The sequence below is a fragment of the Bactrocera neohumeralis genome, chromosome 6 (genome assembly GCF_024586455.1).
Source record: "Bactrocera neohumeralis isolate Rockhampton chromosome 6, APGP_CSIRO_Bneo_wtdbg2-racon-allhic-juicebox.fasta_v2, whole genome shotgun sequence".
Taxonomy (NCBI): domain Eukaryota; kingdom Metazoa; phylum Arthropoda; class Insecta; order Diptera; family Tephritidae; genus Bactrocera; species Bactrocera neohumeralis.
The window spans coordinates 58,853,404-58,879,148 of record NC_065923.1 but is presented as its reverse complement, the minus strand read 5'-3'; the positions used below and the strand labels follow the sequence as shown (position 1 = coordinate 58,879,148).

The following is a 25,745-nucleotide window of genomic DNA, read 5'->3' as shown; positions in this document are numbered from 1 at the left end:
ATTTGTGAGGTAATTGTGAGCATTTAAGCTTTTAATATCACGTCAGCATATTTTTTTTAATTTCCCTCAGTTGTCAATATTCTTAATTATTTACTTGAATTCTTCATGAAGTGCGTATGATAATTAATAATATTAAAACCAATATATAATATTAAAAAATACAATAGTTAATTTATTATTTGCAAATAAAAATACATTTTCTTTTAACATTTTTTTCCGAAACGCTGACACCCTGTAGTGTTATTTAAGAACTATTTTTAACACAATTGTTTATTGAGTTGAAATAATGAAAGACATTTTTAATTAGTCACTTCAAAAGTAGTTTTAAATAAATTTGTTGCAAAAATATCCTTACTTGACTCAGAAAACTATTTTTGTATACAAAACAATAAGGTATTCGCATATTATTACGGCAAGTTCGCACGTTTTTCCATCATGCGCACTTCTCGGACACAACACATGCAGGTGGCAACATCGTTTCGCCATATTGCACAAAACGACTGCCAGAGGTCGTCTTCGGCGTTCTAAAATAAAAGACTCGCTGTGATTGGTCATTGCCTACTGTACGTTTTGCGAGTTAAAAGTGAGGAAAAATCACTAAAGAATAAAATGTTCATAAGAACCGTATAAATTATTATTGAATAGTGCAAATTTTTTATAAATCAAATACAAGTGTTTGTACTTTTTCGATAGTATATAAAATCGTGTGCGAAGAGTTATAGCTTATAGAAATAAAGTGAAAAATCGTTTTTCATAATGGCGGCCTCGATTGGGCTTGAGTTTTCGACTGGCGAAGCCATCAATTGAATAAGCGCTAAAGATACAGTTTTGGGAGGAAGGTAGAGTATTTAGCAGAATTGTCAAAAATATGCAAACATTATTTCTTTAACCCCATTGAGTAGTGTTTGTTTTTGTTGAAATTTAGTGAATGATAAAATGCTTGTTTGGAATGCTTAATAATGCCTGGCTGTGTGCGTTACAGTTTTAATAAATAACCTTCAATTTTTATTCCTGATTTTCTTGCAGGTTTTCCAACATCGCAAACTATTTATTTTTATAGAAAATTATTTTAAAGAATATTTTGGCAACAATTATTAAATATATTTATAAAAAAAATTTTAACTAAACGTAGTTGTTTAAATAATGAGTGGACGTGGTAGTCGGAAACGGGGTAGGCCTCCGAAGACGCCAAATGAGCGCGCTGGCACTAAATTTAATTATCATCTGTTGAAGAAGCCAAAATATTTGAGCAAAGCCAGTGATTCTCAGTTAAGTACTCCATCTGCTTCGCGTGCTTCTTCACCTCAGGAAAGTGATGGAAGTCGCAGCTATAACAGGAAATCCACCAGCAAAAGCACCAGGGGCAGATCTCGTAAATCGACAAGTAGTACGGCTAACGTAAGCCGGAGAGGAGGTAATACTCGTAAACAAACAAATTTGTTTACATTTTCTTGTGATTTTAGATTTTACAACATGACAATGGTGTTAATTGCCTATCGAGTGTAGTCTCTGTTACTACCTTGGGTAGAGTTTAACTATACATTTTTATTTATATGAAAGAAAATTTTTTATTTACATATACAATATTAGTTAATGATACCTTAAATTATTTTTATTTATACGAGGTACTTTAATGCAGTTTATCTAATAAGTAGTTATTTCAAAATATAGGTATTGTATGATTTACTTAGGTACATACATATGTATTGTTTTGAATATAATAATGAGGTATTAATATAAATAAATATGTACTGATATAAAATTTAAACATTACTTATGCATTTTCTTTGATATGTGTAAATTGTAATTATTATTTATTTATTTTTTTTTTTTAGTTTTACCTAAAAAAGTACTTAATTATATTTTCATAGTTATCATAATAACTTTTCAAGTTAAAATTAAAAAGATAAAAGCTAAGAAAGCATATTTTTGACAGAAGTTTTTCTTCATTTAATGAATAACCAACTTCATACATTTTAATTGTTCTAATATTTTCTTTAATAGGCTACGAATCGGAATATCACTATGGCTCTGATTTTGGCGATTCAAGTGAAAAGAGTGACATTGATGACGAATTACTCTGTTCTGCCACCGATGAAGAGAGCCTTGACGCAGCTAACGAAAGTGAATCCGAATTCTCTGTGTGCAGTTTTACTCAAAATGGTGTTGGTCGTCCCCCACGACCACCAAGTCCTGAACCAATTTGGTTGCAGGATCGCAAATATGATCAGCTCGAATTGCCTGAATCTTCAGAAGATTTGCTAATGAAAAATGAATTTTTACTTAAGGCTCTTAGTATATATGAAGTTCTACGCAGATTTCGTCATCTGGTGCGGTTGTCACCCTTCCGTTTTGAGGATTTCTGTGCAGCTTTAGCATGTGATGAGCAAAGCGCTCTTATCGCAGATATACACATAATGTTATTAAAAGCAATTTTACGTGAAGAAGATGTACAGGGCACACACTTTGGGCCACTTGATCAGAAAGACACTGTCAATATAAGTCTATACTTAATTGATGGTATAACATGGCCTGAAGTACTACGTTGTTATGTAGAAAGTGATGGAATATTCAGCAGAGAAGTACATAACATATTAAGTGCAGGTGATTATCCATTTACAGGCGTCACGGATCGGATAACAGTGTTACAATTTTTAACTAATCAATTTTTAACAACGAATGCTGTACGTGACGTGATGTTACAAGAGGGGCCAATACATTATGACGATCATTGCCGCATTTGCCATAGATTAGGTGATTTATTGTGTTGCGAAACTTGTCCTGCCGTTTATCATTTGGAGTGTGTGGATCCTCCACTAAACGACGTACCAACTGAAGATTGGCAGTGTAATTTGTGCAAGTCACATAAAGTAACTGGAGTTGTTGATTGTGTGTTGCCACAAGAAAAACAAGGTGTACTTATAAGGCAAGATATACTCGGATTGGATAGACACGGCCGCAAATTTTGGTTTATTGCAAGAAGAATTTTCGTCGAGGGTCAACCCGAACTGGATAATAACAAAATTTGGTACTACAGCACGGAGTCGAAATTGGAGCATCTACTAAGCGTAATCGACAAAGATGATTTAGAAACAGGACTATACAATCAATTGACGGAGCGTAAAGATGAAATTGTGCGTCAAATGAAACTAACCGAGTCCATTACAAAGGAGCACAACAAATATCAACGGCTTTCTTATATCGATGAGGAAAATAAGAAAACTTGGGCATTAATCCGTGGTAATGAAGACGAAGACGGACAAATGCACGAAAGTGCCACAGAGAATAAAATGATGACACGATTGAAAACAAGTCAAAATGTTAATGAACCTAATCATTTTAAATTGGGCATGGAACATGGTTTTAAAAATTATGTAAATCAATACACATCAAATCCGATTGCATTGAATAAACCGCAGCGTAATGAGGAACGTGACAAACGGCGCCATTTATCACATAAATTTTCATTGACCACAGCATCAGAGTTTAAATGGATTGGTGTTACTATGGGCAGTTTAGATAGTATTACACAAACATTGCGGCAGACATTATTAAATTTCGAGGAAAGTGTACCTTCGTCATTTATGATACCAAATTGGAGATTCATAAAATGGAAATGGCGTAGAACAGTAACGGATGCACGGCGCCCTACAGAATTCGTAATAGTATTATTACTACTCCAAGCATCGTTTAAAAGTGTTATTTTTGCAAACGTTTGGCATGAACAGCTAGGTCATCTTACATTATGTCGCATAACCTCGGCAGAACGTGAAGAACGCAAAAAGTTAGAGAAACGTGAAAAACGTGAACGTGATGACGAAGAAGAGCGCAATCGCCTTGCTTTCAACTATATCAAATACTCCTTAGGGCTTAAGCATCAAGTATGGAAGCAAAAAGGAGAAGAGTATCGCATACACGGCCAATGGGGTTGGATGTGGTTGTCAACGAGTCGTCGTTGCGGCGGTGGTGTTGGTGTTAGCAAAGCTCGTCGCGCTCCCTATCGTCATGGATTGGCTATACCACCCGTTAAAGTAAATGTACACTTCACAAAAGGAAGCGATGTAGATGAGATCATTAGTGTCGATCCGCGTACACATAAATTCATTTTGCAGTGCAATGCAGCAGTAAAGAAGGGGGCCAATTATTATTATTTACAAAAATTTAAAGATGTTCAAATAAAAGAGCTTGATGCTGGCACAGAGGGTGTCACGATTGATGTTTCTAAATCGCTTACAATGCCTGGCCGACTTATGTATCCCAAAATTGCTCGTAAGAGTAGGCTCGATGATTTGTTATCACGACGTATGGAGCTTAAGCAAGCTGAGGAAGAACTTGCCGTAAAAATTGAGAAAGACGGGGAGGATACACAATTACAACAATCGCAATCCGATGATAGCAAAACAGAGGTTAAGAAGGTGGTCAAAAGAACATTCCTAGAACGACGTTTGATGGATATTCAATATGTACAGCAAAAAGATATGCCCAACAAAGATGTTAATCTTGATTTAATCAATTCCTTAGCTAAGAAAATACAAACTGTGCGTTTACAATTCAGCCAGTTGAATAGATTCGCTAAACAATATCGTTGTTACACGAAAGAGTGTAATACAAATTCCAATGCTGTCTCGCAAATTACGCAAAATACTTGCTATTCACCACTTTGCCTACAGAAAGCTCGCGCTAAAAAGGAATTATTGTTGTTGCTGCGCAAAGCACATATTGCTGGTAAGGGTTCCAAAGAAACAGTGGCCGCTATTTTGGGTGCCGTAAAGAAGCCTTCAATACTGGAGCAAAAATTAACCGAAGGTAAAAAAGATGCCTCACTACTGCTAGATGAGGCAGACGATTGCCGTTGGTTAATCGATGAAAATCCATTGGATTTAGTACAAGATTGGGAGCATGCACGCAGTGTAGCAGTGCCATATGATGATAAGCTTTTAAGTGATTGTTACAAAACGAAGGAAGAGCAAAGTACCAGTACGAATGTCGTAAAGGAGGAAAGTATGACAACCGGTGGTTCAAGCGATGGCGGTATGGAATTCATTGATAATATTGATGTTTGCAGTAATGTTGAGATTGAGAGTTCGGAAACTACAAATGATGATTCATTAGCAGCTTTAGCGTCCAGTAGCGATGGATTGGGTATGGATCCTACACAAGCTAAAAAATTGAAAAAGCAACAAAAGTTGCGTGGCAATAAATCTTATATCGCCACCAAAGATGTTCTCAATCAAACATATGAGAAGCAAGCGGCTGCTTCAAGCGTCAAACAAAATCGCCGATTTCCCACACAACCACGCATAACGAAACGTGAAGATGTTACGAAATACGAAAAAGAATATTATCCGAACGGCAAGGAGCGCTTATATGCTGCCGATTCTCCACGTGGACGCATTTACTTGTGGCGCGATCAAACGATGCTAAAGGAACGTAAAAACCTAAAATCAGAGGACGATAAAAAACCAACACTGGAACCATCTAAAAATGCACCGATCGGTTCAACATATCCTTTAACATCGCAATTCTTAACACACAAACTTAAGATGAGTATACTCGTATTGCCACCATATGAACTAAAAAAATTAGCGCGCATGGGTGGTAAGACCACTACAAACGGTTTCCATCATTTGGCGAAGAGTAATTCTGTGTGGCCATATCCATGTTCGCGGCCGCTTTTCAAAACTTGCTGGTCCTTCCGCACCAGCAAAGCGACAACTCTATCTGCAGTTGCACTGCAATTGCGTATACTCTGGTGTTGTTTACGGTGGGACGATATGATTGCCAAACCACCATCAGCTGATGGTAAACATCAAGTAACAAGTGAAACCGAGATTGTAACACAGGAGCTATTGAAGTTCCGACACATGGGACGTTATGGCGAGCGTACACAGTATTTACGACGTAAAGTTGTTGTGCCACTTGAAATGCCGAAGACTATACGCGGTAAGTTTGCTGATATAATTTGCAAAAAATTGGATCTTTTTATACCCTGAACAGGTTCTTTTTGTATGTATTATTGGACATTATTGTCATATTTGTATTTGTTTTACGAGTGTTTCGGTCTTTATCATTAGTAAGTTTATTGATTATCATTTTTGTTTTGTAATGTAACAGAGGTTACGTCAATTCGTTCTGGTCTGCGTAAACGGAAACGTGCTGAATCCCCACAACCCACGGAACCACAAATAAGTGAGGAGTGGGTGGAAGAGGATAAACTAGAATTGTGGGAAATAAAACTAATGGGCGAACGTCATGAGAAAAGCAAACAGACAACCATGACACGTTCTGTCGTCTTGCGTCAAGCAGCGGAACAAGCCGGCTCATCGCCATCTTCCTCTTCGGCATCCAGTGCTGGTGGTTCTAATGGTTCCACCACCAAAGTGGTAATAACCGCAAAGAGTAGTGAAGAAATCAAGGAAAAAATGGAACAACAATTGAAATTACAACGCGCTGCACATCTTCAGAAGAAGAATCCTGAAAATCCTAAATTACAGGCGCAAGGTAAATTTCTTAGCAATGCTCAAATAATTTACAACACTTAACATTGCGTTTATGCATCCGATAGTGAAGGGTCAAATAATAGGTAGCCGTCGTGTTATCGTAAAGAATCCCGATGGTACAACACGTATTATACAGCAAGCAATTACAACGCCAACACAAAAAGTTAATAGTAGTGGTCAAACCATAACACAAACTTCAACTGGTTCTAGTACAAGTGGGCAAGCGTCGCAATCCTCCACCAACCCTGCACCACAACAGTCTAAAGTGCAAATCATACGCGGTCCTGATGGCAAAGTCAGCGTGAGGGGTTTAAATCCTGGGCAACAGTTAATACAAATGCCTGACGGTAAATTGCATGTGTTGACAACAACAACAGCACCAGGCAGTGGCGCTCAGGGTAAGGCTGTCAAAACACATTTTAATATGTAAATTTTTTAATGAAATATATTTGAATTCCGTGTTATGTAGTTACCAAGAAACTACCAGTGAAACAGGTGACACCATTAAATTCCCCAGGCGTAATGAAACAAATAACTGTTAAACCTGTGCAGAAGACTGTTCCAGTGCAAGGTGCTCAAAAGGTTTGTCTTATATACCATTATATTTTCTATACAATAATAATAAAATAATTATTAAAAGAGTAGCATAGTTGTAAAAAGTTCTTCATTCACTTTCTACAACATTGCTTCTTTTTTAATAATTGTATTTTCTATACCTATGTAATTCAATTATTCAAATTATTATTCTTTTATTAAAATTAACACCTTTTAGTCTGTTGTGACTTCTGTAAGTACCCAACCCAAGCCAGTTCCACCCAAGGCCGTTGCGCAGGTCATAAATCAACATGTCACTGTGAATCCCGCAACAACTGTGCAAAAGGTTGTTACACAAACAATACCAAGTGCAAACCAAGGCACCACAAATGCCACAAAAATCACTACAAATTCTCAAAGTATTCCACAATTTATTGTTCAGCCGGGTCAGAAATTATTGATGGGACAAAATCAACAAGGACAAAAGGTATTAATAACCACCGGCGGTCAACAGTTAACCCAACAGCCTGTTGCATCCAATTTGCAAAGCATACAGCAGGCCCAACCACAGCAACAACAACAGATTATTGTAAACCAATCGCCTACACCATCAAACCCGACCAACAACACCTCTCCACAAGCTACGCAAAAGGTGATACAACAAATAGTGAATACCAGCAATGTTCAGCAACAAATTGTGATTGGTGGTCAGCGCATTATATTGAGTCCTGGACAAACTATAGTCACGCAAAGATCAGTGCCACAAAATCAAGCTGTACAAGTTGTACAGCAGCAGCCACAACAACAGATTGTGCAATCAGCTGCAACGCAATCCACCCATCACCAACAAGTTATAGTACAAACCACCAATCCACAGCCTGGTCTGACGCAAGTGCAACAGCCGCAGCAGCAGCAACAAACGCGTCTTGTTAAGCAAATAGTGGTGCAGCAACAGCCACAACAACAATCACAACAACATACAATACAAACAACAAATAACCATATAGTCGAGTCGAGCACACCGACTCAGCAAGTTGTAAAGATTCAACAACAACAGCAGCCACAACAACAACAAACAATAACTACGGCAGCACCTCAAACCACCAATCAACAACTCGTCGTGCAAAATTCCACCTTAGCACAACAATTGGCCCAAGGCAAATTACAAGTTGCCACCATAAATGGTCAACAAGTCATCATACGACCGTTGGGTAATAATCAAGCGCAAATTGTCGCACACATTAAGACGCAAAGCGATGGCAATGCACACATCATAACGAATAGTACTTTGGAGACGCCACAATCGTCGCCCGAAAAATCAGTTCCAGCTGTTGTGCATCAACAAGTACAACCAAAAGCACAACCACAACAGCAAATAATACAGCGAACTACACTCACACAACAAACCCAGCAACAACATCAAACAAGCTATATGAATCAAGAAAGTGTCCAACAGCAACAACAGACCACGTCCACCCCAACCAAGACTATGTCGATTGAGGAGAGTCTGCTTCAAGGCCAACCACCGGGCACGGTTATTAAGTGTGTCACCGCACAGGTCATACAAACCGAGCAAGGACCACGAATTGTGCTGCAGGGCTTGGTCGGCAATGATTTCACACAACAACAGTTGGCGCTTGTGCAACAACAAGTAAAGCAACAACTCTTGAAAGGTATATTTAAAGTCTGAAGCGTATCAGTCGTTTATGTTTTTATTTATTAGCATATATTTATAATCATTTATTTATTTATTTTTATTTTATTATTACGTTTTTTTTTTTTTTTTTTTTTTTTTTTTTTTTGAGAAAAAAATCGGGGTGACTATCCGTCCAATATCAACAAGTGACAATTTGATTAAAAATTAAGATAACCCAATGGGGTTGATCGGTCCATTGTAACGCATTGCCATTAAGCGGAAACATATTGCCAAGCTCCAATTGAATATACAAAAACCGTTATTTCAATCAAGGCTATGATGCCTATTATCAACTATTTAACTTAACTTGTTGAAAGGAAGTCATTTATGGAATTTGAAAATGTATTAAATCAGATAATAACCATGACCGTCCCCTATATAGCGGTTATGTTGAAAACTTTTGAAAGTGAGATAACGCAATAAGCATTAGAAATCATGAGCCAATTTGCATCATCACTTTTCCTTCAAGCTTCCAGATTTCGAATGTATGATTGATTAATGTATGTGATTAGTATGTGATATTTAAACGTGTTCACGAGAACGTGTTTTAGAATTTCGAGAGTATAAAATCTTCGGTTACTCCCGATATCCCTTCCCTACTTCTTCAAACTGCTTAAAATATATATGGAAGATCCAAAATGTGAGTTCGTTCTAAACGTCTAAGACCCATAATGTTGTCTAGTAAATATATTTATTATATGATAAGACAATCTATCTAAATACTTTCGACAAGATTTGCTTGATTTCGTCTTTAACAAAAGGTGTATTTAAGTCTTTGTGGATTTCGAAGTTGCTTACATACCAAGGAGCACTTACAATGCTTCTTAAAGTTTTTGATTAATATGTTTGGAGGATTTCAATGTTGGATACCCCATAACTGCATTGCATACGTCCATACTGGCTTAAGGATTGACTTGTAAAGTCGTACTTTATTTTCAAAGCTAAGTTTTGATCGCTGACCTAAAAGCCAGTACATTTTTTTTAGTTTTAAATTCGAGCTGCTTCGTTTTTTCTTTTATGTGTATCTTCCAAGTGAGACGTCTGTCCAAATAAAAACCAAGGTATTTCACAGTTTCACTTTCAGGTATTATGGAGCCATTTAATGTTACGGGGGCACATTTCTCAGTTCTTAACGTAAACGTTATTTGAACGGATTTCTGTGTATTTACTTCTATCTTCCAATTCTTTAGCCATTTTTCGACAATATTAAATTGTTCTTGTAAGTGAAGTGAGGCATTGAGGCATTGAGGCATCACTAGGATTAAAACTGATGGCGATAAATGCCGTGTCATCTGCATAAGTTGCTACCTCTAAGCCATTAGCGATCGGTAGGTCAGCTGTAAATATTGTATGTAATATGGGGCCCAAGACACTCTCTTTTGGCGAACTCCAGCGTCAATCGTATAAAGCTCAGAAAATGCATCTTTTTCCTGGACATAGAACGTACAATTGCTTAAAAATGATTTTATAAGTACTAGGTAGTAAGGCGCTGGAAACCATTTCTTTATTTTATAAAGTAACCCTGGGTGCCATACTTTATCAAATGCTTGTTTAACATCTAAAAATACCCCTGCGCAGTATTGCTTACATTCAAAAGCACTCGTGATAATTTTAACAATTCGATGACATTGCTGAGGAGTTCCATGCCCCCTTCTAAACCCAAACTGGTGTTCAGGTAATATGTTTTGGTCCTCTAAAACAGGTAACATTCTAATTGAACGGTATGAAGAAGGGCAGTGCTCTAGTTTATTGGGTTTTGGAATCATTATTTCAGCGCATTTCCATTGACTTGGATAGTGGTCGAGTCTAAGCATAGCATTATAGATGTAAGTAAGTAGTCTGATACATTTTTAGGGCAGGTGTCTAAAAGTAAGACCATCAATTTTATTAAAACCAGGCGATTTTTTAAGTTTATTTTTCTTTATCTCAGTCGTTACTTCCTTGATAGAAATTCTTCGAATAGGCAGGTTCATCTGGCAAGGCGATTCTAGAAAGTTTAGTACTTCAGTAGTGTTTTCATTATCTGGAATTACGTTTGGTCTAAAAACTGAATGTAAATGGTAATGGTATTTTGTTTAATAATTCATCAATATTTATTTTGTTGCTTTCAAAGTAATTCCCACCAGAATACACTTATGCCAACGATTTTTCCAGTTCTCTAAACACTTTTCATAAGCACTTTTTGGGATGGCCCTCAGCTCCTCCAGCGAATTTTGTTTTATCTCTTCGATCGACTGAAAACGGGTTCCACGGTCGATGGTGGTATTCATGAGTTTTAAATTCGAACACAATCGTATTTTTTTAATACCCAAAATATGCACTAAAATCATTCGAAAAACATCTCTCTAACACTAGCCTGACTACTTTCTTTTATAATATTTTCATTAGTTTAAGAGGTCGAAGGTCGTCCAGATCTCACGACCGTCTTTGAAGGCTTGTAGAACTTGTAGGGCAACAAATTCATTGTTTGATATTTGTATCTATTGTAAAAATCGAAACGCACTACTTAAGTGTACCAACTTAAGCAGAAGCAGCAGCTGAAGATAAACTGGTTGACAGATTGCGGCAGATATTTAGCATAGTAATCAAGGCATACCAACATGGCAAAATACATTTGTTTGAAATATAATTGACCCAGGAACTTAAGCCACTAGATATCTACTTTTAGTTGACTTTTGATCGAAAATATTGGTTAATGTGTGATAATCCTTCTCTGGCAATGGCATGCCTGTATGGGTTGAATCGGGCCAATATTTCCATTAGTCCCTATATGCCTAATCGGTCAACATGTGAGTTATGCTAATGAAAATGAGAGAGCGTGTTTTACTCATAACAGTGTATATTTGTGCCTAAAATACTTTTACTAGCCCCTATATTACTAATATCAGGATTTTCGAACATCCGGCTGACTTTCTCTATATGATTAGTTTTTTTTTAGTGTGTGACACGTTAATAGTATGTAGTATTGGGAAAAATAGATAAAATCGGGTCGATATTACCCCAACTCCCATATACTACATATAATGATTTTAGTTTTTCTAACAAATACCGAATATGGCAGCCAGTGTATGAGTTATATGTATATCTATAAATATACATATATAAAATTGCTTGGATTCCGATCCTCTGGTTGACGTTTTACACCTTAAAATATTTCCCTGGCTTTGATTTTTGCAAGTCGCAAGAGTATATAATGTTCGGTTACTCCCGTACTTAGCCCTTCTTACTTATTTGTTTTTATTTTTATTACTTTAATGTTGTTTTGTTGTAAGGATTAAATTTGATTTTAACGTCACCAATATTTCTTATAATAATTAGGTCAATTTTATTTTTCTACAGCAATAAAAATTTAGTGATATTGCTCTGCATATTTAACATTATTTTTTTTTTGCTTATTTTCTATATCTACTTCTTATTAACACTAAATATATTTCGTATTTTTAGCGCAAGAATCCAGCGGAAAACAGGGCGTCTTAGGACCAACGAAAATTTACTTGGCAGTCCAACCACCTAACGCGGTTCTGAATTCACAACCGCCACCACTAACACCAGTACATCAATCCACACATCAGCAAGTGAGTAGTTGTTGAACAAAGAAACGAAATAAAAACGCAAAACGTTAAAAAAAAAAAAACAAAAAAATAGTTGAAATAATTATATAAACAAAAATAAATAAAAACTAAATGTAAGTGTATATTTTCTCACTTTATAATTTATACCATACATAAAAATATATTATATAGTATATACACAGTGCAAACATTAGCCTTTTATTATTTATTACAACATATGTTATATTAATTTAAATATACAGTTACTACGCAGTTATATGGCTGATCAAGTATATACTATATGTACAATATAACAACAGAATTTTTGCTGACTAATTCGAAAACGATAATTTCTTATACATGATCACACATACATACATCTCTATGATAAATATTATAAAAAAAGACAATTTTTAAATATTATGTTAAGTTACAATAATACAATAGCTACTTAATTTACACACAAACAAAAGTGCAGTACTGTTAGGAAGATTCTTTGAAATTCTGCTTAAGGATGTTTACATTCCATTATAAGAAAGCAAATGAAATACAAAAACCCAAAAGCACTAAATAACTCAGCGCGTTGTGTCTCTATTTGTGCTGAATTGAAATTTTGATGACAATGGGTTTTAAGTATTTTTGCAATTGATTTGCTATTTAATCTACGCTATGCGTTCCTTCAATGCACTTTTATACAACTAACAAGCAGGCTAAATAAAGCAAGTGAAAGTTAATCATACTCATTTCTAAATATTCATTGTATATTGAATAAACTAAGTTTTTTGTGCATATCTTTAGTTTTCGCGTAAATTCTTTCGGGTGTTTACTACTTTCAAATGCCTTTAATTATGTTCCACAAAGTATTATGACATTATAACTTAGAAAATGATAGCCAAACTGCACGTTTCGTTATCCAATGGAAGACACTGTATGTTTAAAGAATAATATGCATACATATATATATGCTAATATATTGTTAAAAAACACACATTGCATCAACAGCTAAACGAACATGTGTACTTTAGAATTACGATTATGTCCAACACATACCATTAAAATACATATTATTATTTTTCTTGTATTATTTGGATTGCTAATTACATTAAAATTATTATTAATTATTATTACTTTTAATTTTAAGTCTTAAAGTATCGAATCGTTTTGTAATGTAAAGCGCTTTTTGCAATAAATTGACTTAATGATACCGAAAATTGTTTTAATTGTAATTTTTACATATTTTGGTTTTCTTAGTAATTAAACAAAAAAAATTAATAAATAAAATAAAAAAAATAAAATAACAAAAAAGCAAATCCACTTAATAATTGAAGTGTAGATTAAAACAAAAGCGAAAATGAAAATATGAAATTTAACTGACAATAATGCTAATAAGAATTTTATAAATATTAAAGAAGCAACAAAAAAAGAAATATTGCTGTTTTGTTATTTCAAAGCAAAATTTAAAAAATACAGTATTTAGTGTCGCACACTCACATTACTGTACATATCTTGTTTGTTGTATCTGAGTTAAAGTAAATGAATGAAACATTTTCATTGTAAATTCTAATTAAGTAAAAGCATATAAATAAGCAAAATAAAAACTTATATTCGGATTAGTTGGATGATTATTTGTAATTGGCCTTTGTGTTGACAAAAAGCGCTCGCTAAATTGTAAAAAAGTTCAAAAAGTAATATGAAATTGTTATTAAATTGTAAAAATGCAAAATGCAATCAAGTCATGCATCAAAAAAGTTGAAAAATTTAGAATCGGCGTTTTATAAACACGTTGAATTTCAATTCAATATTTCTAATGTGGCCATTCATGAAATCTTTAAAAGAAGTAAGCAAAAATTGAAGAGATTAACCCAAACATGACGGCAAAAAGCAGTCAAAAAATGCAATAACGAATAATTTTACTTAAAAGAGTGTAATTAATATAAAAAAACGAAAGCAAGGACAAAAAGTACTTGCCCGATAAGTAATATATTTCAGAAAAAAAAACAAAAGCAACTAAAACACAAAGGCTTATCCATAAATTAATCATCTCATCTAATCAAAAGTATACGCAAATTTATACGTTCACTGCGCATTTACAGCAAAATGCTTAGTGTAAAAGATAACTCCGTTTGTTTTCTCTCAAATACAACGCAACATTTAACATTTACTCAAATAATTCAAATACACTAAACTAAAAGTGCAAAAGAGTAACAAATAGTTAAAACTTCCCAAACAAATGCTGCTTTTCAAGTCATGTCTGTTAATCTCTTCGAAAACTCTCTTAAAGGTTTCCTGGAATAAGTACTACAACTGATCTTTTACGAACACAAGGTAGGTTTGTCGCTGCAACATTTTCAACAACATATGCTACCTTATACTATATATGCATGTATGTACATATTTCAATTTGCATTTTTATAATATTTTTTTATAGATCACATTAGTAAGTTTACTAATTATTTTTGTCGGAAATTTATTTATTTGTATTGCACACATCTGTATTATTTCGTAATTATTGTCAACACCGTTGTTGAACTCTTAAATACACAAAAGAATCTACCTTCTATTGTTTTAAACAGGGACCGTAACAGTTATGAGGAAATAGGCAAAAACTCAAGTGTTTTAATTTATATTTTATTCCTTACAAAATGAGTTGAATAGTAAGTTGTTTCTTTTGCTTTGGCAAATAATACTTATGACATATTTGTGTAGCCCCCAAAAAACAAAAAATTTCTATCACTACATCATATATGTATGTATGTCCGACCCTTCCTTCATCATATTTTTTTATAGTAAAACATTATGCAAATACCGTTATTTTCTATTACTGTTTAACACTAAAACATTCTCCAATTAGTTTTGGTTAGTGCTTTGTCTATAAAGAGATTTCTTTTAATTAGTTTTTTCATGGAAAAAAATTTAGCAACTGAGTTTTCACTGATTTCGAAATGTTTCGCGATTTAAATTACTTTTTTATAATAATATATATGCAGTTAAATGAAAAACTAAACTATTATATTTTTATTTCTAATTATTTAATTTATTTACTTAACATTTGTTACCTTTCAAGTCCACATTGAGCTAATACAACAAATAAGCATTTTATAAATTTGCAATTTTAATATGTCAATAAAATTCTTTCAAGCATTTCGGGGCACGGTTTAAACCCACAAATCTTTTATTCCTTTCATTTTTTTAATTTGTTCCTCTCATTGATTACGATATCTCCTTAATGTATTTAGTAAAAGTATTAAAAGAAATTAACGCTTTATATAAAATAAAAATTTATCACTTTACAGGCGTCCTTCCTAGCTAAGGCAACGGTGACTGAACAAAGTAGCAGTAACCTTGAACTTAATGCCAATAAAATGGATGGAACAAAAAACCAAGATAAACCAGATTCAACCATACTACAAGACATTCAAATTCAACAAACATCACAAGGGAATAACACAATAATAAGTAGTCCAAGTGCAGGCACTGGATCTCAGGATTTCATTGTAACTTCACCAGGATTTTTACAAATCTGTAAGTGCTTTGATCAAATCCAATATAAAAATTTAGGATACATTTTACATGTACATAGTTTTAAATAAGAAACATGCAGTCACTGTATGGTTTTCCCCGAAATTTTATAATTTGTCAGATATATGGACATCAATGATAGTCTAATCAGTCTCTTAAACAACATTAACCCAAACGTCAGTCACCTATTCTTCTATGTACAGCGTGGTGATGAATAACTGTTACCTCTTTATGCAGCCTTGCCGTGCCCATCGAAACTTGTCTTAATTTTTGTTTTTGTATTAATTGGGGAAAATAATGCCCTAGTTTGTAAATGAACGAGAACTTGTAGTGAAGTTGCATTTAAGAGACAAAAGGCCTAGTGAAATTGTTAAATCTTAAAAATAAAAATCATGTCAATAAAATGTTCGTTCATCGTAGCTCAGAAATTGTGAAAAAGACCGGTTGCAAATGTACCGTTAGAACTCCAGAAATGGTGAAAGAAGTACGCGAGCGAATACGTCGATATTGAACTATTTCGGTAAGAAAAATCGCCATGGACATGGGTGTGTGCCACAGAACAGTACAAAATCTTATAAAAAAATTTAAGATGTGCGATTTAAAACAATGCAAATTCACGTCCTAACGTCCTAGAAACAAACAACAATGAGAAGAAAAAATTTTCCTCGGAGGAAATACGAAATATTTTTTCCGATGAAACATTATTTTTGCTACAGGACATCCATAACTCCCAAAATAATCGCGGGTTTACACTATTGCTGATATTCTCACTTAAAATAACAAAAAACAAAAACAGTTGAATGGTATCAAAACATTTCATCTGTTATGATATGTGGGGGCGATATCCGAAAGGGCTAGCTACCTCTCCCCTTTTCATTGAAAAAGGCGTAAAAATTAACGCAAAATAGTATTTAGAGGAGGTTTTAACAAATCATATGTTGGCATAGGACACACATTTTTTGGGAATCACGTTTCCAGCAAAATCTAGCTCACAAGGCTAGAATTGTTCAAAGCTGGTGTAAACCGAAATTCCATGTTTTATTTCATGGGATCAAAATCTATTAGATTATTGCAAATAAGTTTTCATGTTGGATAAAATGAAGAACGTAGAACATTTGAAGATAGAAGAGTTTAGTGATGGTTACAGAAGATATTCGATGAAATACCCAAGGAAGCTTGCATTGCCTTTACAAAGCGTTTACGGATAGCAAACAAAAAAAGGCGAAATATTCGAAATTAATGATTAAAACCTAGACAAAATATTTGTGAAAATTAAAAAAAAATTTGTTTTTCAAAGTCTATAACAAGGTTTTTTATCTAATTTCTTTATAAGATAATACGCAGCTTTTTAAATCATGTAAATATTGTTTCACGTTTGGTTTTTACAAGCATTTTTCCGAACCCTTGTAAAACTGTGAAATTCGCCCGGCACTAAAAGGGTTAACAAAACTTATGTAACAGCAGAGAATATGAAGTAATGTAGAATGCGCATCATGGCAAATGACAAAATTTCAGTTTCGGGTGCGGGCGGTAAGCAACAGGGGGAATTTGGTTAGCAGAACTTGAACAACGGAATTATGTTAAATTTCATATTCTTTACATTGCGAAAATATGTATAAAGTTGAACTTTTGGAACGTCGCGCCTATTCTAAAATTCTTGTTGCCTATTCGTAATATGCCGTGTTTTTTGTTGTTGGCTTTTTGAAAGAAGCAATGGTTTGTATTTGCGATCAAGTCTGTTTTTGTATTTACGAGTAAAAACAAAAATGCAGAAGCAATGACGCTTTGCAGTGTATATTTAAAAAGAATTTTAGCATTGAATTGACCTTTCTTTTTGAATATGCTCTGGTTAGAGCATAAGTGCATATATTAATATGCGATTGATCTTCTACGTGAATGGATGTATGCTCCCTTGCGCTTGAAACAAATTTTGATTTTTGTTTGTATACATATCTATATTTTGACGTGGTTGATACCAATTTAAAATTTTTACAAATATTTTTATTATTACTCATTTGAAAAAATGCGAGTTAAATTTGCAACGCAAGTGTTTAGTAAAACAGTTGAAGCTGCTATTAAAACTATTTGCGATATATCGGGTTTCAAGCTAAGTCCACAAGCGGTAGCTTTATCAACGCCTGAATTTATTTCAAAAATTGACAAAATTTTTGACTGCATGAATAGTGGATCATTATACTCAGATAATTGTTATCGGTCTGCTATTCAACTCAACAAAGAACCGCATAAATTTATTCAATTATTCTTATGCTACTTAGAGGGAGTTAAATTTGTCGACGAAAAAAAAGAGTATATTTTTTAGATGGAATGAAATTTTCATTAAAATCTGCTCTTCTAATCGTCGAAAAAGTATTAAAAGATAATTCAGGCAAATTTTTTTTTATGGCAAAATCTTTAAACCAAGGCAAATTAGAAAATATATTTGCTGTATTAAGACAAAAAGGCGGTAATAATACCAACCCCTCTGTAGCTGAGCTGAACAATATTTTAGCCATTATAAAAAATAGTTCATTTAGCAACTGTGAAGAGACGCAGGATTCAATGGATCAGGTAATTACCAGCGTTTCTAACAATTAACCGGAGTTGCTTGTAAATGAGGAAGAAGATAACAGCCTGCTATATGATTTCGATTTTAACGACCAATTGCATGAGAATTACTTTTTGGAAGACTCCTTTTTTAACCAGTCAGATATTAGTTTAGAGCTCGTATCAATTAGATATTTTGTTGGATATGTGGCATACAAAATAATTCCAAGGTTAAAATGTGAAAAATGTTGCGAGGAATTAAGGAAAAAAGATGAAGTTTTAACTGCTCCTAGTGAACTGTTCATTTTTCACAAAAACTATCAATCACTTACAGATTTCGGTAATCTCGTTGCTCCTTCGGAAGCCCTTATGAGTGCTAGTGTAAAACATGTCATAATTTTTCAACAAATTTTTAAATTAGGGCCTGAGAAATTAGGCACAAAGGCTTTCATGTTAGAATCATGCAAAAATTCTACTCCCGAATGGTTCAGTGGGGAGTGCTGTAACCATAGACTAGAAATTTTAGATTTTATGTTATTAATACTTTTAAGAAAACACTGCATTTGGGCTGTGCAAAAAGGAAGTTCGAAACAAAGAAAATTAAAAATTATTGCTGGTCAATAGATGTTAATATTTTATTTTTTATTTAAAATTTAAACAATTAATTAATTTATATAAAATTTATAATAAACTATATGTTTGTTTTCGTTTTTGTCACAATGACTAAAAAATTATGATTATAACTATTAATACATATTTATGTATAAATTTAATTTTACAGCAGACATATAAATAATATCACATACATATGTACGTTTATTTATATTCCCTCATATCCATCATTTTTTTGATTTTTTTTTTGTTTTACATGTAAAAATGTGAAAACTCTACATTCAGTATTTAAGTGATTTAAAAATATGAAGTAGCAAGAAAATTTGAATTTTTTGCTAAGCAACGAAGAATCAAATAATGCACACATACAAGGGCAACATATCACACATATTGTCGTTTGTTTTTCTATCTACAAAATCAATGCTGTGCTCGACTTCGCGGCATCGCTCTATGCTTTTTTCATTTTTATTTTATTTGACTGCCAAAATTGTGTGAAACAAGGAAACGAGGAGTCATTCGGCTACAGTTATGGCTTCTGTGCATTGAATTTTCTGTAAAGTTAACAGCGAAATGAGCGAATTTTCTGTGAACTTAACAGCAAACTAGCGGGTTGTAACAGTATGACCCGCCATTCAACGTGTACGTTGTACGAGATGCGCATACTATATTACTTCATATTCTCTGGTAACAGTTATTCGTCGCCACACTGTACATACATATATAGTAATGACTTTTTCGAAAATATTTGTATGTACTAGTTATAAGGAAACTTTTAGTTCAAGGACATCCTGTCATAACAAAAATATGTTCCCACAATTTCAAAACTACATTTTATATAAGTATTGTCCGATATGTTTGGTAAAAAATCAGCCACTTGAACTGGGATCCACATATTTAGTATGTAGGTCCTTGAAAAGTTATAGTTAAATTTAATTCCGAAGATAAAATATTTTTAGTAATTTCAGCAAAGTTTTATTCTGATAACTTCATTGTATATTGTAAAGTGAGTGAAGCAGATAGAATTTTAAAATTTGTTATATAGAAAAGAGGGGTGGTTGTCATTCGATTTCGCATCGTATAAGAGATATGTGATTTCACCTAAATGTGGACGTACAATTTTGACACCGGCTACCATACCAATTGTGAAATTTTATTTGTCTGACTCATCTAATTATTGATTTACCGTTATTTTAGTAGTAGTTATATAATTTTACCCATTTTACACCCTTTTAGGTGAAAAAAACATTATGCTCCCTGTTGGAATATTTTGCGAGAGTATAAAAAATAGAATGATGCACCTAGACCTTTAAACATGTTGAATTAAAATTAAATTTTTAATTTGTAAACCTAAAATTCGGAATTAAAAATTGAAAATATAATTTTTAATCCAAAAAATTTGAATTATTAAAATCACAACCGTGATTTATAAGCTTAGCCCTGGGGTCTGTGTCTTCAACCATCTCTTTTACAACCTATACACCACGTCGGCAGAATCGCACCACTGCCAAGTGCTTCCTGAGTTTGCAGGGTGCCAGTATAAAAAGAGACAAGTAGCCGGAATTGTATAATATAGCCATAGACATATAAATAGCACAAAATATTTTAATATCCTTCAACGTAAAAAAGTAGCTGAACACTAAAAACATGTTATGTATCTACTTGTTACCGTGAACACATAAATAACATATTTTAAGTTCGCAGTTTATTTTGAACTTTGTGTGTTCTTGCGTGTTTTTAATTTAATTTTGCGAATCAATAGTTATTTTGTCGATATTTTATAAAAATGGGACATGGAAAACATTACATGTTGCTTCGAAACCAAAATAAATAGGATGGGTCTAGATTAAAGAAAATTTGTACGTCGTCCACAAGTATACGCTATGTATACCACAAAACACATTAAGCCCGGTAATGGAAGTATAATTAATGGTCGGTATCAGTAATTGGATATACTGACAATAAAGTTGAGCCATTTTTTTTTAATCCATGCTCTCAAACTGAACATTTATGCAGGACAATGTTCCGAAGCACACCCCAAAGGTAGTAAAGCATCGACAATGAGAGAACCAGAATATTGAAAAGTGAATAAGTAAAATAAAAGAAATAAATGATAAACTTTAGGTAAATTTAGATGTATTTTATTTGTTGATCAAGTGTGTCATTTATGTGTCCATGGCTATACACATATGGTGAAATAAGTATATTGAATTTTGAATATTTGGTGAAGTACACGAATGCAAATACGAGTTGATTTTATTAAATTCGATATGGTAGTTCCTTTTATAGTGAAAAGAAAATGCTGAATCCCCTCCTTGCGTGGCAATTGATTGTTGATGTTCGTTTTCTAAGTGGTCAAAATAAGATTTTCATCAAATCGGGCGATTTATTTTAATGGTTTGCAAAAGCATTGCAGGGCGAAGGAAAAGGAAATCATCTTAAACCTCATTGTATTTCGTGGACGCAATATCTTGTGGAGCGACGAAACAAAAATTAATTTGTTCAGAATACCTGACGAAATGTTAGTCGTCCGAAAGGCAAAGAATTAATGCAATTCTACAAAACAGTCTACAAAAAATACCGTTAAACACGGTGGCGGCAACATAGTGGTCTAGGGCTGCTTTTCTTGGTATGGTGTAGAACCAATACATCGTATTCCAAACACCATGAATAGGTTCCAACATAAAGATATTTTGGAAAACAAGATGCTGCCATATGCTGAGGAAATTTCAGCAGGATAATGATCCTAATCATACTTCGACGTTGATAAAAGATTGGTTGCAGAACAATGGTATGAGTTCCTTTAAATGGCAATGTCAATTTCCCGACTTTAATCCAATTGAAAACCTTTGGGGGAGCTAAAGCAACGGATTGGGAAGCAATCGTTCCAAAATAGGGATCAGTTAGAGAATTTTGTTGAAAAAACCTGGTATGAGATACCAATTGATACGTGCCGCAAACTTATCTCCTTATTATTTTGTCCAGCCATATTTTTAGTCTTTTTATTATTTGCTAGAAATTTAAGCTCCCATTTCAATTATTTTTACAAATATCTTTATTTTTGTAATTTAAGTCACATATGAAATGAAATTTGACATTATTTCTCTTTAAACATGAATAAAAGAGAATTACACGGCCGTATGTATTATTTTGACCGTGTGTGTATACACAACACAACTGTATAGTGTTCAAAATAATAGTAATCACAATATAAAATACAAAGTTATGTTTTTCAACAAAACCAAGAATTTTATTCATTTATCGAATTGTTCATGCAGTCTTTTTATGCATTTTTAAATTTTTATTAAACGAAAAAAAAGTGATTTAAACTAAAACCTTAATAATTCGGTGTTCAAAATAATAGGAGTACATACCAAAATGCAATAAAACTAATAATAAATTAAAAAAATGCAAATTATGGCTAGTGTATAAGTTAGTTTATTTAATATTTAGTCAACTAACCACCATTTTTTATTACTGCAGCGCATCTGCGGGACATGGGATCGATCAGATCACGACACCTTTTCATCAGAATTTACTGTCATGTCTCGTGGACTGTGCTCCATAATTCCCTTGTATTTGATGGCCTACGGTCAGCAACACCTTTTTTAATATCTGGCCATAAGTTCTATGGAATTAAGGTCAGGCGACTGAGCAGGCCACGACATAACCTCAACTTTATTGACCCGAAGCCATTCCTTTGCAGATTTACTTGTATGTTTCGGGTCGTTATCTTACTGAAACAACCACTTTAATGGCATATTTCATTCCGCGCATGGCAGCATAACTTCTTTCAATATATCCACATAAACGTACTGATCCATGGTTTCTTTTATCAGATGGATTGGTCCCACGCTGTTGTACGAGAAACTTCCCCACTTTACACCACCATGTTTGACGGTCTTAAGAGTGTATTGCGGATTATATTCCGTATTTGGTGGACGACGAATATACTGCCTAGACCCTGTGCCACCAATTACCTTACATTGGTCTATCCCCAAAATATTTCTCCATTTCCGGTTGCCAGTGGACATGTTTCAACAATGGAACTTTTCACCGACTCCGCGCAAATAAATTATATTCTTTGGGATCTTGTTTAGACGACTGGAGTATGCGTAGATTGATTTCTTTAGTATTTTTGCGTTTTCGTCCACGTATTTCGGCTTAATTTTTGTGGGGCAGGGTATTTAATATCATTTGATCAGAGCACCCGAGTATTTCTTTATAAGTTTTCCCTTTTTTTCTAAGATTTTTAATGATTTCTCGCTTTTTGTTGCTGCAATGTTTTCCTCTACCCACTAATTAAAATAAAAGACTTACGTAAAAAAATCCCATCGTTTTCATTTTTTGTACTTACTTTTTAGTTTTTTACAGATTTTGTGTAAATAAAAATGTTTTATACCACTTGGTAGCTCACACTCTTACATTTCTGAACAGCGCAATTCAGTGACCGACACAGATTTGAACTCATGAAATTGCAAATAATGTAAACAGCTGAAGTTTATGATTTGTCTTTTACTCGCGGAATACTGTTAGAAATATTTCTTGAAGAGTGCTTGAAGTTCATGTTCTGACATGATAAATTTTTTAGGTTAAATATTTTTCTTAGGGCACTTTTATAATTTTGAACACAGCTGTATATATACATATACTATGAAAATTCGTAAAATCTGATAATAATCAAGCCCATTCTCCATATAACGGATATATTGACAACTACTAAAAGAGCCATAACATACTTAATAAATGCGCAACAAGGATTAAATTTCACAACCAGGATGGCAGGGAAGGGCTTTATAGGAACAGTTGTAAAAATTGGAAAATGGGAGGGACTTTGCGCACCCTTAGGTGAAATGAAGTAGTTCCTGAGGTCTATTAGACCTATTTTAACCAAATTAATTACCGGACGCATGGTTCTTATATGTATAACAACATTTTAAATTCTTTTTTTCTTTCTCTTTACAAATCAAACATCAAGTAAGTTAAACAAATTAACTTATTAAAAAGGATAAAAATCCATATATGAAAAACAACAAAATTCTGGTGCCACAAAACTAAAGCACATTACTATGATTTCTAACTGCACACATTCATTTTTTGCTTAACGATTTTTATTGATCAGCAAATTTGGATATGTGTATTTATTAGCTAAATAGAAAAAAAAAGAGTGAACATTCAGTTGCAATTCATTATGGAATGAGGTTGGTTGTATATCAAACTGAAAAACTATTTCAAGATCTATATCACCTCGAGCTGTCCAAGTTGGATTTTCATGCTACAGATATGCAGAAAAGCACATACATAAATTAGACTACGACAAAATGTCGAACTGTACTTTTTCCGACGAATCGAAGTTCAATATGAAAGGTTCAGACGGGTTGATGCGCCTCAATTCACGTTATACAACAGGCACGGTCAACGGTTGAGGCAAAGTACTCGTGTGCGGTCATGGAATAGGGCCATTTCATCATATCATGACATTCATGTATAAAAATATTCTTCAGATATTATGCTGCCACATGCTGAAGAATAAATGTCTTTAAACTGGAATTAGCAATACGCCAATGACCAGAAACAGGCTATTTTTTGTAAAAAAAAGGAGTTTGTTGATAATAGAATTGAAGCTTTGAAATGGACCGAACAATCACCTGATCTAAATCTCATAGAGAACTTATGGGAAATTGTAGATCGAAAATTAGACGTGAAAATTGTAAAAACACGGTTGCTTTATTCATACAAATAAAAGATGCAAGGGGAAGCTTTTCTAATAAATTAGTTGACTCCATGCCTCGCCTATGTGCAACTATATTTCATAAAATGATGGATACACAAATATTAAAAGAAAAATTGTTTAAACAAAACTTTTTCGGGCTTTAGATTTGTCACACCAGGGTTTAGGAGTAAGTTAATATGTCTAATTTTTACTAATTTAAAAAGAACAGTGTATGTCCGATTAATAAAACTTTATTTTAATGCATATTTTATTCATTTAAATATCGGCAGGGTAGATTCGGAATCTGATTGGATTTTCGTCTTTTCGAACATACGCAAAACCTATATTCGAACCAGCTGTTTACTAATGGGACAAAACTTGCAAAATAATACATTTGGAAGCAATCCTATTAAATTTGTTAATGAGTTCCGAATAAAGGAAGATTTTAAGAGATAATACTTATTTATCGAATGAATAAAGACGCATTTGGGTGTTAAATTACGTTTATTACTTTTGTAAATCTAAAATCTTTAAATATCCGGAGTTTTTTTTCCAAAAACACAATAATTAAGACACTTCGTGTTTTATACTTAACTCCCCTATAGAAACAAAGATAAACAAATTCGAAATAATAAAATAACTTGATTTCTTAACATACATTTCAAATCTGTGAGCGACTATCTTTTTGCTTTGTTTCTGGTAGCAAAACCGATAAAATTGGTTTCCGTGACACCCAAAACCGATACAAATTCTGCTTCGAATATCAAACCAATAATATCTCAATTCATGACATCTACTACTTTTTTTGATCGGTTTCAATTCTGATTCCGACAACTATCAGATTCCACAACACCCCTGATTATTATTATTTTTTTGCAATATTTCTTTATTTATTGGATCTGCTTTTGGTTTTAAAAACCTAACAATAAGTTATAAAATCTGTAATCTATTTAAAAACTAGTCAAGCTCAAGCAAGTGATTGAGCTGTTTTGGTGATACGTTGCTCTTTAGTATGCAGGCATATATCTTCTTTTAAGGGGCTATACCAGTGTGACGCATGAAAAATTAGGCGATTTTCG

General features: G+C 33.6%; 1 protein-coding gene across 2 annotated transcripts in view; it reads left to right on the top strand.

Moving 5' to 3' along the window:
* The first annotated feature begins 550 nt into the window (after positions 1 to 550).
* Positions 551 to 25,745, top strand: part of LOC126761992 (nucleosome-remodeling factor subunit NURF301) — a 50,808-nt gene continuing 25,613 nt past the window's right edge. The window contains exons 1-10 of one of the 2 annotated variants that reach the window (XM_050478451.1): positions 551 to 839; positions 1,027 to 1,414; positions 2,005 to 5,943; positions 6,115 to 6,501; positions 6,566 to 6,898; positions 6,970 to 7,082; positions 7,273 to 8,707; positions 12,175 to 12,305; positions 14,563 to 14,606; positions 15,575 to 15,674. In XM_050478451.1, the coding sequence (XP_050334408.1) occupies positions 1,144 to 1,414; positions 2,005 to 5,943; positions 6,115 to 6,501; positions 6,566 to 6,898; positions 6,970 to 7,082; positions 7,273 to 8,707; positions 12,175 to 12,305; positions 14,563 to 14,589 (6,636 nt within the window). In that variant the 5' untranslated portion in view covers positions 551 to 839; positions 1,027 to 1,143 and the 3' untranslated portion in view covers positions 14,590 to 14,606; positions 15,575 to 15,674. Of the gene's footprint in view, positions 840 to 1,026; positions 1,415 to 2,004; positions 5,944 to 6,114; positions 6,502 to 6,565; positions 6,899 to 6,969; positions 7,083 to 7,272; positions 8,708 to 12,174; positions 12,306 to 14,562; positions 14,607 to 15,574; positions 15,804 to 25,745 lie in introns of those variants that run through there. The other variant, XM_050478450.1, reaches the window with a different exon arrangement.